This window comes from Engraulis encrasicolus, chromosome 22 (assembly GCF_034702125.1).
Source record: "Engraulis encrasicolus isolate BLACKSEA-1 chromosome 22, IST_EnEncr_1.0, whole genome shotgun sequence".
Taxonomy (NCBI): Eukaryota; Metazoa; Chordata; class Actinopteri; order Clupeiformes; family Engraulidae; genus Engraulis; species Engraulis encrasicolus.
This window is the reverse complement of record NC_085878.1, coordinates 23803479-23821001: the sequence shown is the minus strand read 5'-3', so window position 1 is coordinate 23821001 and position 17523 is coordinate 23803479. Positions and strand designations below refer to the sequence as shown.

The following is a 17523-nucleotide window of genomic DNA, read 5'->3' as shown; positions in this document are numbered from 1 at the left end:
GGCCATATGATGATGCGTCAGCTGACACCAGTGTTTCTCTTCTTGAGCTGTATTGTGCCAGAACAGCTGGAGAGCTTAGCTCTTTCTTCACAGCCTCGAAAGCTGTCCTCTGCTGCGCGTCCCAGGTCCACACACTGTCGTTACGAAGCAGGTCTCTGAGGGGCTTTGTGAGATTGGGAAGGTGAGGGGAAAACTTGCAGACGTAGTTCACCATCCCCATAAAGCGTCTCACCCCTTCAACGTTCTCTGGTTCGGGCATGTTAAGAATGGCTTTTATTTTGTTTGGGTCAGCCTCGATCCCGTTGGCGCTTACTTTATGCCCTAGGAATTTCACTTCCCTCACACTGAACTCACATTTTTCATTTAAGGTCATACCTGCCTTCCTGTAGCTTCCTGAGGACTTCGCACAGTCTGTTGTCATGCTCAGCCTGATCTTTGCCAAACACCAATATATCATCGGCATGGCAGAGTGTCCCTGGTGTGCCGGCAACAATTTGGGACATTCTGAGCTGAAAATGTTCCGGCGCTGAAGATATCCCGAATGGGAGTCTCCTGAAACAATATCGCCCAAATGGCGTAATGAAGGTTGTCAAGGGCTCTGATTCTTCATGGAGGGGAATTTGCCAAAACCCCGCTGTGGCGTCTAATTTTGAGAAGACAACGGCTCCATCTAGGTTTGCCAGGGTGTCATCCACGGCAGGGAGTATGTGCCTCTCCCGACGCACACTCTCATTGAGCCTCGTCAGGTCAACGCAGATCCGGATGTTTCCACTAGGCTTGGGGACAACCACCATTCCTGCACACCACTCTGTAGGTTCTTGGATTTTTCTTATTACGCCCATGTGTTCCATTCTCTGGAGTTCTGCTTTAACTTTGTCCACTAGGGGCAGGGCTACACGTCTAGGAGCTGACAAGGCGTATGGCATCGCTCCCTTAGCTAACTCTATCTTGTAGCTACCCTGCAGCTTCCCTAAGCCAGAAAATACTTTTGGGAACATCTGTTTGAATTTGTCATCTGGTGCATGCACTGCAGCTATCTGCTGCAACAGAGGTAAGCTCTGTATGGCTGGAAGCCCTAGTAGTGGCATCACTAAATCCTTAACAACAAACACTTCTTGTTCTGTTTTCTTTTTGCGCTTTTTCAGGGAGGCTCTGAATGTGCCCAGCACGGTCAGTGGCTGGTTGTTGGGGCCACAGATCTTCCTCTGTGCCCTCTGCAAATCACCGTCTCTGGCTTTGCAGTACATGGAGTCTGGTATTGCAGTGACGGCCGCCCCTGTGTCCAACTTAAAGTTGATCAGATCTCCATTCATTTCTATATCATCTTTCCAGATATCTTTCTGATCTGTCTCTATTGCTCCCAAGAATGCACATTCAGCAGTTGTGTCACACATTTCTTCTATGGCCTCAACTCGCCCTGTCCTACAGACTGCAGCATAATGGCCTTTCTTTCTGCATTTTCTGCACTCTGCTTCTCTCGCGGGACATTGTTTCCATGCATGTTGAGGACTGCGCCCGCATCTTTTGCACGTTTCTGCTTTCTGCGTCGCGTTGCTTTGTGTTTGCTTCCACACTTTAGGTTTCGCGGGTTTCCGCCCCACTATAGCATCCACATTGCCTTCCCTCATGTCGGTTTTTTCACGTCGGATCAAAGGCTGTTGTTTTTTCACTTCTTCGGTTTGTTTTACTTGTGTCACCGTGCTTTCTTAAGTGAGCGTTGAGTCTAACTGTAGTCTTTGGGACAATTTGGCGTCTCTAATCCCAACTGCGATCCGGTCTCTTATCATCTCTTCACGCAGCACGCCATATTTGCAGTGCTCCGAGAGTCTGTACACATCCGTGATAAAGTTATCGACGGTTTCGCCAGGTTGCTGATATCTGCTGTTAAATCTGGCTCTCTCATAAATTACATTATGTTTGCCAATAAAATGCTCACCTAAAGCTTTGGTCACTTCGTCGTATTTCTTCCTTTTGTCATCCTCCAACTGTACAGAGTTCATAACGTCATCACTTTTCTCACCCATTATGTAGAGCAGCGAGTTGATCTGATACTCTTCATCTTTCTCTGATAACCCCGATGCTAACCTGAATCGCTCGAAGCGTCGTAGCCACTGAGTCCAACTGTTTGGCTCGTCGAAGTTAAAACTGCCCGGCGGTGGAATCGTAAAGATTTGATCCATTGTCCTCGTTCCTCCCTTCCCTCGTAGCGAGTAAACGAGTTAGCAACTTGCTTGCTTCTCCGTAAGCTAGCTTGCTTCACTACTGGTGTAGTCACACTTTTCACTGACGAGATAAAAGCTTTTCTTTTCCTCTTACTCTCACCTCCGTCGCTCTGACGACTCTTTCCTCTTTCGGATACTTATCACCATCTTCTGACACAATGCACAATGCTGTGTGGACTATTATAACATTGCAATAAGTGGACCGCAACACCAGTGTGGATCTCCGTGTAGAACTGTATTTTATTCTGAGACTTCCCTACCTGGGTACAGCATATGTATATCCTAATTCTAGCGAGCCACCTAGTGGCGTGACATTCCATTACAATAAACATTATGTCAATGTCATAAATGTTTCATGGTTATGAAAAGTTGACATTGTTGAGGCTGTTTATGCCATAACCCCCACCTCTTTCAACAAGGGGCCTCACAAACCAGGAAGCCTAGTGTACTCATGTCAGTCAGATAAGAAGCCACTAGGGTGCATAAGAAATAAACAGACCTGGGGGCACGGGGATCAGTGGGCTAAATCGCAATACAAATTGTGCCGGGGACCTAGGTTTGGTTCCAACTCGTGGTGATTTCCCTATCCTTCTCTGTGTCTCTCTCCCTTACACACCAGGTAGTGTACTCATGTCAGTCAGATAAAATAGGCACCAGGGTCCATAAGAAATAAACAGCCCTCACTCTCTACCTCTTATTTGAGGTCCAAAACAATTGGTGCGGAGAAGCACTACAGTACCGTATTCGTTAATCCGTGTCTGCCTGTTATGTAGTTAGCCCTTGTCCAAATGGCATCACTAATGCCTGGTTAAGTTCAGAGGGCAGAGTGGGCTGCCCTCGCCTCCTATTTTTCCTCATCTCCCGATAAATAAAGACTCCCCCTGCGTGTCCCGAAGAGCCCGCGAAACAAATCGGCTCCTAAAGAGGCAATTGCTCAAATGTTAACAAATACCCAAATTAAATCAAGATGCGCAGAAGTAATTATTCAAGCTGAATAATTCATCTCACTTGAAAGCGATGATGATGTTAAAAAATGTCAGCGAAGAACAACAGGAGATCGTCTGGAATTATTAGATTGCAAGCTTGGCATCTCACCACTTCCCACACACCTTCAATCCTCATCTCTACTTCCTCCCTCCTTCCTTCCTTCCTTCCTTCCTTCCTTCCTTCCTTCCTTCCTGTATGCCTCTCTCTTGTTCTCGTTCACTGTTTGCTCTAGATGCGGAGGAGAAGAGGAAGAGAAGAGGAGGCTCCTTCCTTCCTTCCCTCCTTCCTTCCTTCCTTCCTTCCTGTCTGCCTCTCTCCTGCACTCCTTCACTGTTTGCTCTAGATGCGGAGGAGAAGAAGAAGAGAAGAGGAAGGCAGAGGGCGAGGTGCCTCTGAACGAACGTGACTCAAATTATGCAACTAATTAATTAGCAGAGGGAGGCGTTGGTGCGAAACTAGAGCCTTGTGGATATTTCACTCTCCTAATTAGCTCCAAGGCTTGTCTGGAGGAGAAATGGGACCTTATGTATCTTTGGGGGGGGCCCAGGACAAAGTTGTCTGAAAGGGCCCCCCAGCCCAATAGATACAATGTAATGAGGACCCAATTCTGATCCCAAACACTCCCTGGGCCTGGGACAACTGTCCCCTGTGTGTCCCCCCTGTCGGCACCGCTGCCTGTGACTGACTGGAGTTCCTGCCTGCGCTAGGGTCACGACTGGCATCATGCATAGAGCTGTGGGACCCAGAGAGAAGTTTGTTGTCACATTATTTTGCTGCTTTCCAGACAAAAATAATGATTTTTCAGCCTCTACCCAAATGGGGGGGACCTTTTAAGGTCAGAGAACTGCATCACTCCCACCCAGCCCAAAGTGTCAAGCGCACAGTGAGAAAACAAGTTCATTATTTTCCTAGGAGTAGAGCGACTCGAGTTGTCGACTTTCCAGTTTCTTACAAATGTTTTTTCACACAGAAGATGAATATTTTTTTGGAAGGTAAAATCCATTTTTGGGGGGCCTGGTTGACATATAGTTTTGGTATGTGCCTCCAATTTTGGTCATTGTCTAGCTTCGGTCTTGTGGTGTTGCTGTCTTTTGTCTGTACCGCATCACATGTCTAACTTCTCTGGCTTGTACTTAAGTCTGTAATTATCTAGTCTAGTCTACGTAGTTCTGGTCTCCCTCCAGTTTCAGCCCAACCTTTACCCTAATGTTGCTGTCTTGCATTTTCATCACATTTCTCAACAGAGGTGGTTATATTTTTTTTCTTCAAACTGCCGGCAGAATAAGGGATCCGTCCTGGCTGCCAACAGAACAAACAGCAGCGGTCCTTGGCAGGTGTAGTTCTGGCACAGGAAGCAGCAACAGCACACACTGACAGCGCACCGTGCTGCCTTAGTTGGCCCACGCCACAGCCATTGCCAGAGCCAGAGCCAGAGCCAGAGCCAGAGCCCTCCGCTGAGCTGAGCTACTCGCCACCTACACACACTACACACCACCCACACATACACCCACACATACACCCACACACATGTGAACACACATGCATGCACACACACACACGTACGCACACACAAACACCTCCTCCACCATACACTTGGTGTGGGTTGTTACACATGCACACCCACATATAAGCACACATACACACAGTTAGGTGCACACACACACATACACGCACACACGCATGCACGCACGCACGCATGCATACACTCTCACACACACACACACACACACACACACCCACACACACACACACACACACACACACACACACACACACACACCCACACACACGCACACACACATGCACACATACACGCACACACAAAGACCCACACCTCCATCCCCTCCATGTTGCCCTGTGTCCATGTGCGTGGGCAGGCAGTGGAGCCTCTGCTGTCGGCAGCTGGAGGGGTGAGCACAGGACAGGCCTTCAGGCCCGCAGCCATCTCTGGCCTGGCTGGCCCTGGTTAGTCCGTCTCCAGCGCAGCCGACAGGGGGGGACAATGGGGTATGTTGTCCTGGGCCCAGGTAGATAGGGGGTCAAGAATTGGGTCCCCATTACATTGTATGTATTGGGTAGGGGACCCTTTCAGATTACTTTGGGCCCGGGCCGAGCAAAAGCTGTCAGCGGCCCTGTCCATCTCCACCGAGCAGCCAGGAGCCTCTCCCTTCTCCCTTCTCCCTTCTCCTCTCTCCCTTCTCCCTTCTCCTCTCTCCCTTTCTCCCAGCACCACCCCTCACAGTCATCGCAGCCATCACCTCTCTGGCTGGCCTTCACGTGCATCTCCACTGAGCCGCCAGGACGCCTCTCCCTCTCCGATCAGCCCTCATACATCAAAGCCATGGCTTCCCTGGCTAAACCTTGCCAATCGAGCCGCCAGGAACCTCTCCCATCTCCCATCTGCCATCTCCCCTCTCCCGTCTCCATTGCCCCTCGCCCGCCCGTGCTGTCTGCCGCCTGCCGCCTGATGCAAAGTGGGTCACGAGGTCAGGAGAGGCAGATACCTTTCTGCCTGGACAAGCACTCATGTCCGCACCGCTACATCCTTGTCAGTGTCAGTGGGAGCGAGGCCAGCACACAGGCTAACAACACACATGGCTATCATCATCCTGCTGTAGAGATGTCGCTACTGCGGCTAACGATAACAGTTAGCACTGCAGAAACCACCGCTCAGGTAAAAATGAACGACTATAGTGGGCTGTTTGTGGAAGCCGCTTGCGTAATGAACATTAACGATGCTCGCTAATTACAGCGTAGCGTTCTGACCTCAGTCGGGAAGAGGTGAACGCTCTCATGTTAATGATTGGTTTTACACTGATTACCCTCGCCATTAACATAAATGCGCACGGGGTCCTCCGCCATTCGCACCCCCAAATCCTCCTGCAATGCACTTAATACCACTCCTCCACAGCCTCGCCGAGAAACTCACAGGAGTCTAGCCGGCTGGTTAATCTTGTCCACTAATCACCTGCCATGTTTCAGATTTTGTAATAAATGGCCTTGGTTTGAAAAGTAGGAAATCAGTCCTTCTTCCAAAGGACCACTTAATAACAGGTCTTAATCAGGCTTGATCTGCTAAAGCTCCGCACAAAAGCCACGACGCAAATGTCATAGCCACCGCGCTGCTCAAAAAGCACACTAAAGCCTTGAAGTGCTGCATCCTTTTGTGTGTGCATCTTTACAACTACAGACCCAAAAGCTGGTGGATTAAAAAGGCCAGCAGATACACACACGCAGACACACACACACACACACAGACACACACACACACAGACACACACAGACACACACAGACACACACACACACACACACACACAGACACACACACACACAGACACACACACACACACACACACACACACACACACACACACACACACACACACACACACACACAAGCAAATGAGTGTTCATTATTCTGAGATAAGTGAATCCCCCTATTTTTTTTCTAATGTATTTTTGTTTTTGTTTTCATCTTTCGGTCCCTTGCAGCAAGCCAAAAAGAAATCACACCGACCTCCCGAGGAGTCTGTAATCACTGATAGGGAGTTATGACGCCTACCTAATTGCACTTTTGTATAAAAATACCTCCGGATAGAAGACGTGGGTCTCCCCTCCCTCTCGTCTCGCACACATGATGAGTCTGAGAATAAATGAGAACACACAAACGCACATGCACACACACGCACACTCACACACTCTCTTTCTCTCTCTCTCTCTCTCTCTCTCTCTCTCTCTCTCTCTCTCTCTCTCTCTCTCTCTCTCTCTCTCTCTCTCTCTCTCTCTCTCTCACACACACACACACACACACACACACACACACACACACACACACACACACACACACACACACACACACACACACACACACACACACACACACACACACACTAATCTTCTATTATATACAGTTCCTCCTTGTTTTCCATTTCACCCCTATTAATGTGCTTTCACCTCTCGAGGTGAAACATTCTTCAGTACTCGAAACACAAATGTTGAGAATAACACGCACAGTACAATTTCTTATGTGTGGCTTATGTATCATTACAGCTTTTTATTCTGATTTGAAAGGTACCCCCACTATTCAGAATGGATGAGTGTGCTCTGGCTTTTTTTTCTCTTTAGGGTCTTTCATACCTTTAATAGTTAGGACAGTGAGGTGGCAGTGGCAGGAAGAACATGGGAGAGAGAGATGGGGGTAGGATTGGGAAACGTCCTCAGGACGGAATCAAACCCAGGTCCCCAAAGTAACAATACGGTGCCTTAGCTCACTGAGATATGGTCAAGGCCTCTGGTGGGTTCTTTGAGTCAATTTTCACCACATAGCTACATGATGTAGCCATTCTTTTTTATTGGTTGAATATACACCTGATCCGTCCTACGGCACACCTGCTTTCCAGTTTTACAGGGAGCACCTTCCCGTTTTTATTGTTCAACTCAGTGGTTAGCCTTTCATGTTCATTTCCTTTCTTTTCTTGTATGATTTAAGGCATGCAGGTAAGGTAAGCGATAATGTACCCCCACGTTTTTTTTTCACTCCCGGCATTCTGCTGGGACAGCTACAATGCTTTTTTTTTTTTTGCAAGCCAGCCACTCTCAGAGGTATTCATCAAACTCCACTGATTCACCTCTGCAGCAATTCCTCTCATTCAGCGACCTGAACCAATTTCTCCCCCACTAATCTTTGTGACCAAAGGCATTTCTAATCACCACACGGGGGGGAAAAAAACGTCTTTGTCTTAAAACCTTCTGGCACATCTCTCGCATTAAAATAAGAGAAGAGAGGAATGAGGAAAAAGAAGGGGAGAAGGAGCACCATCAGGCTTATCGTCCTCTCTACGGCTCTTACAGCCAGGCACAATTAATTTGCGTGGGGGGGTTTCTGCTCTGCAGCAGCACTGCCCACGGACACACAATGAAATCACTTTCATTTGCTGGTGGATGTGGGGGTTACGCCACCGGCCCATGTTCCTTCCCCTCCTCACCCTTAGACAACACCTGTGTTTCCCACCGTATCTGCCTCCACACAGCCTGCCCTGCCTTCCTGCCTGCCGCAGCTAGCATGTCATGATGGACCACATCTGCATACACTATCACATGGCTGAATAATAAGCCTGTTTCAGCAGCTCCCTTGTCTCACCAAAATGACGTGATCACTAGCCGTTCCTGCACTGGTTTCCTGATTTAGCCCTTGCACAGGCTGAACAGAGCAGAGCAGAGCAGGCAAACCCGGTCAAGGCCGCCGTATTGTCATGGAAGTGGGATGTTTTGAGGGAAGGGAATCATCATCGATGCATCTTCATAGCGACACACCGGTTTGCAGTGCATGTGAACGTTTACAGGTGTTGTGTAACCATGGCGAGCAGCAACCATCATCACCAACCATCCATTTCACCACAGATGCTATTTCCATTCCTATACTAGTTTAGCATCTTCAAAACACCTGGAGCAAGAGACACGTTATATAAAAGATGAAATGTGCTGTTTTACACTTTGAAACATTGAATTAGCAATGCTACGAAATTACAGGCACAGTTGTAAAAAAGCAGCTTCGATATGTGCACCGTACCGTTCCACCAGCTATTCCTTGAAAAAGCATTACTACCATAGCACTACACTATTATTATGACATTGCAGAGTCTTTGGTAAAACATTACAACTTGGTCATTTTCATTTTAGTAACACTCACATTTACAACGGGCCATGTGTAGCCTATACATTAACCCCTTTGGGCAGAGCCTCTGTTATAACATTACTGTCACCAAAATTATAATGACAAAGTCTTAATCTATTACGCATGGGTATCTCTAATGTCATAGCAGTGTTGTTATGTTGTACTTGAGTCTTTTCAGAAAAGAATGAACAGGCCTGCCAGCAGGCCCATCTGTGCTAAGATGTACCACACTATGGTCATTTAAATACTGCTTGTTAACTGATCCTGGATTTCATTGTTCATCAATCACAAAAAGCAATCACAAAAAAAGACGTCCAGTCACATGTGCATTCTGTGTGCTATTCTCATCCATCATTAAACCTGGAACTGATGAAATCTTTGGCCATATAAACTGCTTAATGATTTTTGACATAATGCATTTGACAAATTATGTATAAATATTTCAACTCAAACAATGAGTCATCTCTCAGCATCAATGTAATGGCCACAGTGATTATTCAACCATGGTGATGATCGGCGATGTGCTTTGATCTTTTCACGAGAGTAAGTAAGAGCAGTCAAACTCTGATAGCCTGAGTGTCAGTCTCGTCCACTGCTGAGATTGCGAAACTGTCTGATTGGTCACCGTGCGCTGCATGTCTAAGACTCCAGACGGCATGCTGTCAGCGCGTTCCTCAGCGGGGCTGTCGTGCACGTGTGTGTGTGTGTGTGTGTGTGTGTGTGTGTGTGTGTGTGTGTGTGTGTGTGTGTGTGTGTGTGTGTGTGTGTGTGTGTGTGTGTGTGTGTGTGTGTGCATGCGAGCACGTGTCTGTGTGCGTCTGCCTGGCTCCATTCTGGGCGTTTGCAGGCAAAATGTTGAGATTGCTGTGCTCTCTCAAGTAGAGAAATCCATTAGGCACACACGGACACATGCCTGTAACGTCTGCTCATCGAGCATGCATCCATCATCGGCATGGCCCTCAACCACAAAGCCGTGAGACACATTCAGGCTAAATGTTTTGCAATGGTGTTTAGGGGATACCCTGTGACAAGGACACGCACACACACACATACATACAAACACACACACACACACACACACACACACACACACACACACACACACACACACACACACACACACACATACACATACACACAAAGAAGCAAGCATCCACACATGCTCACACACACACACACACACACACACACACACACACACACACACACACACACACACACACACACACACACACACACACACACACACACAGAGTCCACAATGTTTTGAGATGGGCGGTTGGGGGTAAGGGGGTGGTGGCTGTCCGCCATTGCTTATCCCTCAAGGACACACAGAGGTCAAAGTGCAATGACATCACCTATATTTGGGATGATAGCTTCACTGTTGCACACTGCGTACTGAATGCAAAAAGTCTATCTATTTCTCTCCTTCCCTCTTGCTATCTCTCTCTCTCACACACTCACACACTCACACACACACACACACACACACACACACACACACACACACACACACACACACACACACACACACACACACACACACACACACACCACCTCTCAGGTATCACTACAGATAAAGAGGCGATACAGTGAGATCACGATATGAAGTATCACCACAGGTCAGATGGTGCTTGCTTGGAAATGAGACTGCTGCTGATCAGCCATGAATAAAACAGCCAAAGCGCACGTCACATCACACACGCATTTTAACAAATTAAATTTTCAAGAGAGCTGCCTGAATAAATCCGCTCTACTCTCCCACCACAGAAGGCGTATCCCAAATTTGCTAAAGTATTCAGTCAAATGTCACATAAGGATCAAACGGTCAAAGAGCTCAGGCATTATCTTTGTTGTCGTTCACCGCTGCCTGTGCCCAGACTGTAAATAGCTCTACGTACAGCTGACTCAATAAGATGACCAAGTAGTAAGTTGGCAGACTTCCGTTTGCTATCGGTTGGCAGGAGTCAAATCGTATGATGAGAAATCTACCCAGAGCACAATGATAAGCTAGGGCCCTCATGAATAAAAGATGGGACTCTTGCTTGAAGGCAACGGGAGGAGAGGAGAGGAGTGGAGAGAGGGGGAGAGAGAAGGGGGGATAGGGAAGGGAGAGGGGAGACAAAGACAGAGGGGAAGAGGCGAGACGAGAAAGAAGAGAGAGCGAGAAAGAGGGAGACAGCGAAAGAAGGGAAGAGAAGAGAGGAGAGAGAAGAGTAGGAGTAGGAGAGTGAGAGAGAGACAGGGAGAAATAGCGAGTTCTCTCTCCCCTCTCTTTAGCAGGGGTGGTGGCAGCTGCACATTAAATGCGGCGTAACATCTCAGTTGCTCGGATTCCTATTTTGAGGCTGGCTTTAGAATGCCACACGCAGAACGTGGCATTTCTTGTGCTATCGCACTCCCCAACCTGGGTACGGCGGGGGATAATCTCTGAGTCTCTGGGCATCAGCTGGCTTCTGGATGTTTGATTCTTAATGAACTCCTTCCAACAGTGCCGTCACAGCTACAGTGGTTACATCAGCAAATGTGAGGTTTTCACCTCTAAATTGGTAGTTGCTCGCATACATATCACATGGAAACGATTGCCTTTCCGAAGAAGAAAACTACTCCAGCATTTGTCATTGCTTAGGTCACTTTGTGTGCCCACATCAAGAGGAGAAGCAGCATAGGTATCATCCAAAAACAACAAAAGCCTGCTTCCTAAAAACCCTCTCTGTCAATCGCCAGCAGCACTGAATTATGCTAGCTGGGCTGAAACAGTTGCAAACTAAATTGAAGCATGTGCTATGAATTTGGATAGAACACTTGTCAGCTCTTTTTTTGCAGGGCACTGGAATTGTTTCCTAATAGTACGGTTTATGGGGCCAAAATCTGAGGCAGTGAGTTTGGATGTTTCCATTTTAAAAGTTATCATTAAGGGCTGTTTTCCCCACATTTATTATCTAGCAATGGGACATGTGCCTCGCCGTCACTCTTTCCAAGTCGGCCACATGACATGATGGGATTGCTGCTACGTATAAGAGGCGGAATTATTCAGCTGAACCTGTGCGACTCTGATTTAATATAAATGCAAATGGCTGCCAGACCTGCCCAATTTTAAAAATTCGAACAGGCGCAAACTGTGAACCCGTGACCGAAATGTACATTAAAGCGTCCAAGAGGGGTGACAATGGAGGCTAGTTTAATCACAGCTATATGGTGTGAATTTTTGGCCAATTTTCAAAAAGAAAGCAACACAAGAAAATGGAAAAGAAGGGAAAAAAGGGGACACAATATGCAAACCAGCACTTGCTTCTTTCACCAAAGTCTGCACTTAACCTCCTCTCATTTCCCCCACAGCACAGGCAGGTGAAAATACCAAAGCAGCGATTTACTCTGGCTGAATGAAAGAGAAAATGGGCAAAAGCACACAATAAGTGATAGCTACCACCGCTCCAGCCCTGCGTGGGGCTTTGCTTGGGGAATAAAAGCATGGCCCTGTTCAAGACAGATGACTGTTGTTCCCTTCTGTTATTCAGAGAGCTATTGTGAGATAACTACATAATGAAAAGAAAGGGGGGGCAGCAGGCGAGGAGAGCCATAGGAATCAAACGGCTGGGAGCAAGGCACTTGCAAGAGGCCTGTGTGAGTGACAGACCTTGCCATGTGAGGCAGCATTATCTAGCATGACATGACGCAGGGAGGAGAGACACAAGACAAGGCAAGCAGACGCTCCATTAAACACTGCAGCACTCCAATGGTTTCATGTACCATTTTATTGGACTTATATAGAAATACTTAAAAAAACATGAAGTAGCACCATTACTTAAGTTTTACTTTATCATGTAGAACTTTAAATGTCAGAAAAATAAAACTCTTGATACATTTTCAAATCTTGTTTCAGCAAATATAATATTAGTATTTCACCATGAGGTTAAAGGCCCTTTATCATAAAATAAAATATACTTTGTTTTTAAACTTTGCTCAATAAAGTACATTTACGCTCAAGTAACTTCACCTACATATACATAAACAAGTGGTAAACAAATGTATTAAAATAGAAATACTAAACTATAGTGGTGCAACAGAACTCTGTAATTCCCACTGGAATCTAATTCATACAAATTTTAGAAAGCATAAACGGTTCCTTTTGTTTGACTTACTAAGTTTTATACATTTCAATGTTTTGTAATAATATAGAATAAAATATGCTTTATATTACTGAATAAAAAATATGCTGGGTGAAGCGGATTTAAAAGACATTTTTTGCTGAACCTATAAAACCTCCATCCCAACAGAATACTGGTAAATGCGATACACATTTTGTGGTCTGAATTTCTTCCCCACAGCTTGTGTGATATTAAAATAATACAGTGTTCACTGCCATAAGGCCATACTAAAAAATAAACGATATTTTAACCCAGCTACAAAAAAGTTCACTGAACTTAAATTAAAATATTTGTAAACATCTTTGCAATACGAAATATAATCTTTCAAGTCAAAAAAGAATAAAATACTTCAATCTGTATTAATGTAATTAATATTTAAAACTTTCAACTTGTGGAATTTTTTTATCTATACATATATATGCAGGATATGTTGTTGCTCTCCCTCAACTGTCTTCGCCACTGAAGCTGCAGTATCATCATCTCCTTCTACTGGAGTCAGTAATCCTGTATTGTCAAAGGCCTTCCAGAGTCCCAACCACTAGCTCTGCTACCAATACATTCGATCAGAGAAACTTAAAAGGCCAGTTTCTGTTTAACAGTCAACTCAAACATTGACTTTTAGTACCTCAATCAAGATCTAACTCCATGTTATAACTTCATTTAATGTTGTGTACAATTTTCACTAGAACTATTGATTACTAGGCTTTAATATTTAAAACATGCATTAGATGTTGAAAATATTGTCCCAAGCTACAGTACATTATAAACAATTACGATGGAGCCCTGAAGGGAGTCCCTTTTTGGATACTGCAGCTTTACACACATATGTATATACATACAAGAACACGTTATTAGGTTTTTCATAAAGCCGTACAAGTGTTTTTTGTTCTTTTTGTTTCATTTCGCTTTGTTCAGGGTGGTTCATCATTCGTCTTGCTTGCCGTCTGCTTGCCAACGCTTGCTGGATAGCCAACTAAGCAACTACAACTTATGAAAATATACGTATAGCCTGAGTAACAGCTGCATGGCAGACGGGGCATTTGGGCTCATTTTTCTCACAGATGCGGTTGGCGCACTCCATGCAGAAGAGGTTGTGGCCGCAGGGCACCAGCGCGGCGATGACCTCGCTCTCGAAACACACCGAGCAGTCCCGGCTGCCCTTCCGGCTGGTGCCCGAGGAGGAGCTGGAGGAGCTGGAGGTGGAGGAGGCCGAGGAGTCGGAGGGCACGCCGGGCAGGTGGTTGCCCGAGAGGGTGGCGATGCCGGCGGACAGCGCGTTGCCGGGGTAGCCGGGGAAGCTCAGGGTGCCGCCTCCGGGGTCGCTGCGTACACGGCGGGCCAGCGGGTGCTCGGTGGGGCTCCCTCCACCCACGTGGTGCAGGGGTGGGGACAGGCGCGGCTGGGTGGTGCAGCCCACTCCGTTGGCTACCGCCCGCCGCTGGTTAGCAATCATCCCGGCGTTGGCGTTAGTGGAAGCATTGGCAGGATAGATGGGCGAGTTGTTGGCGTTGGTGGTGGTGGCGTTGGAGTTGGCGTTGTTGCCGTTGCCGCCCCCGTTTGGCACCACGCCACGCTCGTACTGGGACCAGAGGAGGCCCGGCGGGGTGGGCGTGGGGTCAAATCCAGGTGAAGACTCGAAGGTCAAGTCAGTGCAGTCGGGCGAGATGGCCTCGCTCCCATAGACGAACTCGTTCCCGTTGGCGTTCACATTCACGTTGATGTTGTTGTTGTTGTTGTTGCCATTGTTGGAGGCGGTGTAGCTCAAGGCGGGGCTCGGCGGGCTGTAGTCGGCCATGCGCGAGCTGCTGTTGTTCCCAAAGTAGGAGTCCGTGGAGGCGCTGCCCAGGGAGCTGGAGCTGTCATTGCGGTAGTTGGAGAAAGGCTTGCGGGCGGAGCTGGGGGTCATGTTGCTGGTGGAGCTGGGCTTGCTCCACAGGCTGTGGCCGTGCAGGTCGAACCCGACGTCTGTGCCATTGGCGTGGAAGTCATTCTCGTCGGTCAGCTCAATGAGGCCACCGGTGCGCATGGCGATGTGTGCTTCAATCTCTTCTCGCGCCCTGTCCACGTTCTCTGGCATGCCGGTGACCTCAAAGACTGGCTCTTTGTCTCGGCTGGGCGTGACGATGTAGGTGTGTGTCTGTTGCTGGATGCGCTTGATGGTGGCCCCCTTGGGTCCCACCACCAGCCCCACAACCCGGTAGGGGACCCGCACCTGGATGGTGGTCTGACCAGGGAGGTTGGGGGGGCCGGGGACAGTGCCACTCCCATTCATGCTGCTGTTTTTGTTCCTGGAGGCTCGGATCATGGAGAAGTGTTCTGCTGCAGAGATGATCTCTCTTCTAGCCATTGCTACATCCTCTCGTCTGCCTGTCACAACAAAGACCGGTTCCTCCCCGCGCACCGGAGTCTTGATGTAGGTGTTCGTCTTTGCTCGCAGGGCTTTAATTTTGCAGCCTATGTTTAGAGAATGAATAAATAAAAACATGGAAGAGGGCCGTAAGTTTTTATGAACGTTTTTAGACAAGTCACCACCACACTTTACTGCAGGAACAAGCTGACATGTGCGAAGCTAATGTGTCCTAAAATGCCATTGCAATCATCTATTACAGAACAACAATTCAGCCATTTCTTCACTGCACAAATTCAAACCACATGCCTCACTACATGACACACAGCAGCCAGGTCAAAAATAGCACGGAGGGGGAAAATGCGTGCAGAATTCATGTTCCGTGGCTTTGTCTAAAACCTATACTGTGGTCACCAAAGCACACCCAAGTTCTTAAAAAAGCAATAATACAAATTCAAACATCATATTGTTTTTAAAACAACTGAATAATACTATAAGACATACGTGTGTTCCTCAATAAAGCAAGTAAACTTTTGCGTAACCAACAGCCAGTAGCCTACCACAAAACTGAAGTAGCCTAAATTGCAAGTCCAGCTTCCAGAAACAATGATGCTTATGAAATTGCTTTCTGTTGACTCAGAACGTTAAGTGGGACATCGTGGTATAATACATAACAACAAAATGGCATGTCTAGTTGATTATGTTTTGTCCTGTCATCGGCGTGCTGTAGGGCCACTCACTATTCTATTCCGCTATGTCTTTGTTTTGTTGTTGAGAGCGAGGGCAATGCAGAGGAAAATATAGGCTACAGTGTCTGCGCACATGGACACGTCTCGTCCCACAACAAAAGCCACATCTATCTGTAGATCGCGTCAACACAACTGCGACTCAATGACAAACACAATGAGGTAGAAAATAAAATAGTGCTTTTGGGTAGCCTATTACGCACCTTGTCTGCCGACGATCTCGGCTACGTGCTCCGAACTCGGAACTGGGACACATTCGGTCATGTTGACGCTCTTTTTCCTCGGCTCATTGTCATACATTGAATTTTCGTCGTTGTCCAACCCGAGCAACGAAAGCTGGTCCAGTGCTATCTGTAGAGCTCTTTGGTCGTCCAAGGCGTCCCCTTGGTTACTCCCATTCCTTTCCATGTCGGCGAATAGCGAACTAGGCATCTTTGTGATCTTGCAGTCTCTGGGATCAGGAAGATCAGACAAAGGGGGAAAAACTACTGAAGGAGGGCAGGATCGAGCAGGGAGAGAGGGGACACCGGTTTCAACTACTGGTGCAAATCAGTGCTTCTCCTCTCCTGGCAGTTAAAAATCAGTGCAGTCCGACCTTGGCGGACGATCGGTACGCCCAGCTCCGAAAATTCTGTGGACGGACCGTATGCGTATTCCGAAGTAGCCTACGGAGTTGTTGAAATGCCGGTGGTGGCAATAGCCTATTCCTTCAAAGGGCCCCTCCCCGGCTCACTCAGCTCTTTTCTGTTTTCTGTCTGACTTGCTGCAACCAGACAGCACTACTGGGGGATATGTGCGAATGACGTCACTGATTGGGCAGGGACGGTGCGGCGCTGCTTCTATTTGCATACGTGGCTCTGGTTGGACAAATCTAGGTGGGTGGGAGGTTACCATCGGAGCAGCCAGCCCTCCTCTCCTCCTCTCCCACCCTCCTTTGTTGACTAATTAAACCGTGATAGACAATTTCTATGACTGGAGTTCAGTTTTTACGATTTGGTAAACAACACACTGTTTTGTCTAATAATGTAAAAACATTGTTTATGACCTCACAATCCAACTTTCTTCTTTGTTGACTCAGCTTGTTTTAGACTATTGTCATTTGACATGGGCCTACAATAATGGGTGTTCATCGATGTAATCAGTTTTATAGTCTGATACATAGGCCTACTATTTCTCGTGTCTTGTTCACATGAGGAAAGACTAACATACCGCTACATACTTATGTATCACACACCTTTGGAATAGAGATCTTTCCAGTTGTTCTGAAACCATTGATATTCACATGGCATTCACGTGCTCTTTCTGATCATCATAGGCTGTGAGACCTGTGAAGAAGACCCCTTGTGTATTCTACTGAAAATGTATATTTCATGGTCTGCTCAAGTTTAGTCGGTAGTA

The 17523-nt window shown here is 47.1% G+C and overlaps 1 protein-coding gene across 1 annotated transcript; it reads right to left on the bottom strand.

The window, feature by feature from the left end:
• Positions 1-11802: 11802 nt before the first annotated feature.
• On the bottom strand, positions 11803-17087 carry mex3b (mex-3 RNA binding family member B). The gene is made up of 2 exons (XM_063187704.1): positions 16329-17087; positions 11803-15486 (listed from the first exon to the last, which is right to left on the bottom strand). Exons 1-2 carry the CDS (start codon positions 16555-16557, stop codon positions 14021-14023), a joined length of 1695 nt encoding a protein of 564 aa, XP_063043774.1. The 5' UTR covers positions 16558-17087; the 3' UTR covers positions 11803-14020.
• Positions 17088-17523: the final 436 nt, after the last annotated feature.

Coding starts and splice junctions, on each gene's coding strand:
- mex3b (XM_063187704.1), bottom strand. CDS start 16,557: ATGCCTAGTTCGCTATTCGCCGACATGGAAAGGAATGGGAGTAACCAA. Junction 15,487..16,328: donor CGAGATCGTCGGCAGACAAG/GTGCGTAATAGG, acceptor CTCTAAACATAG/GCTGCAAAATTAAAGCCCTG.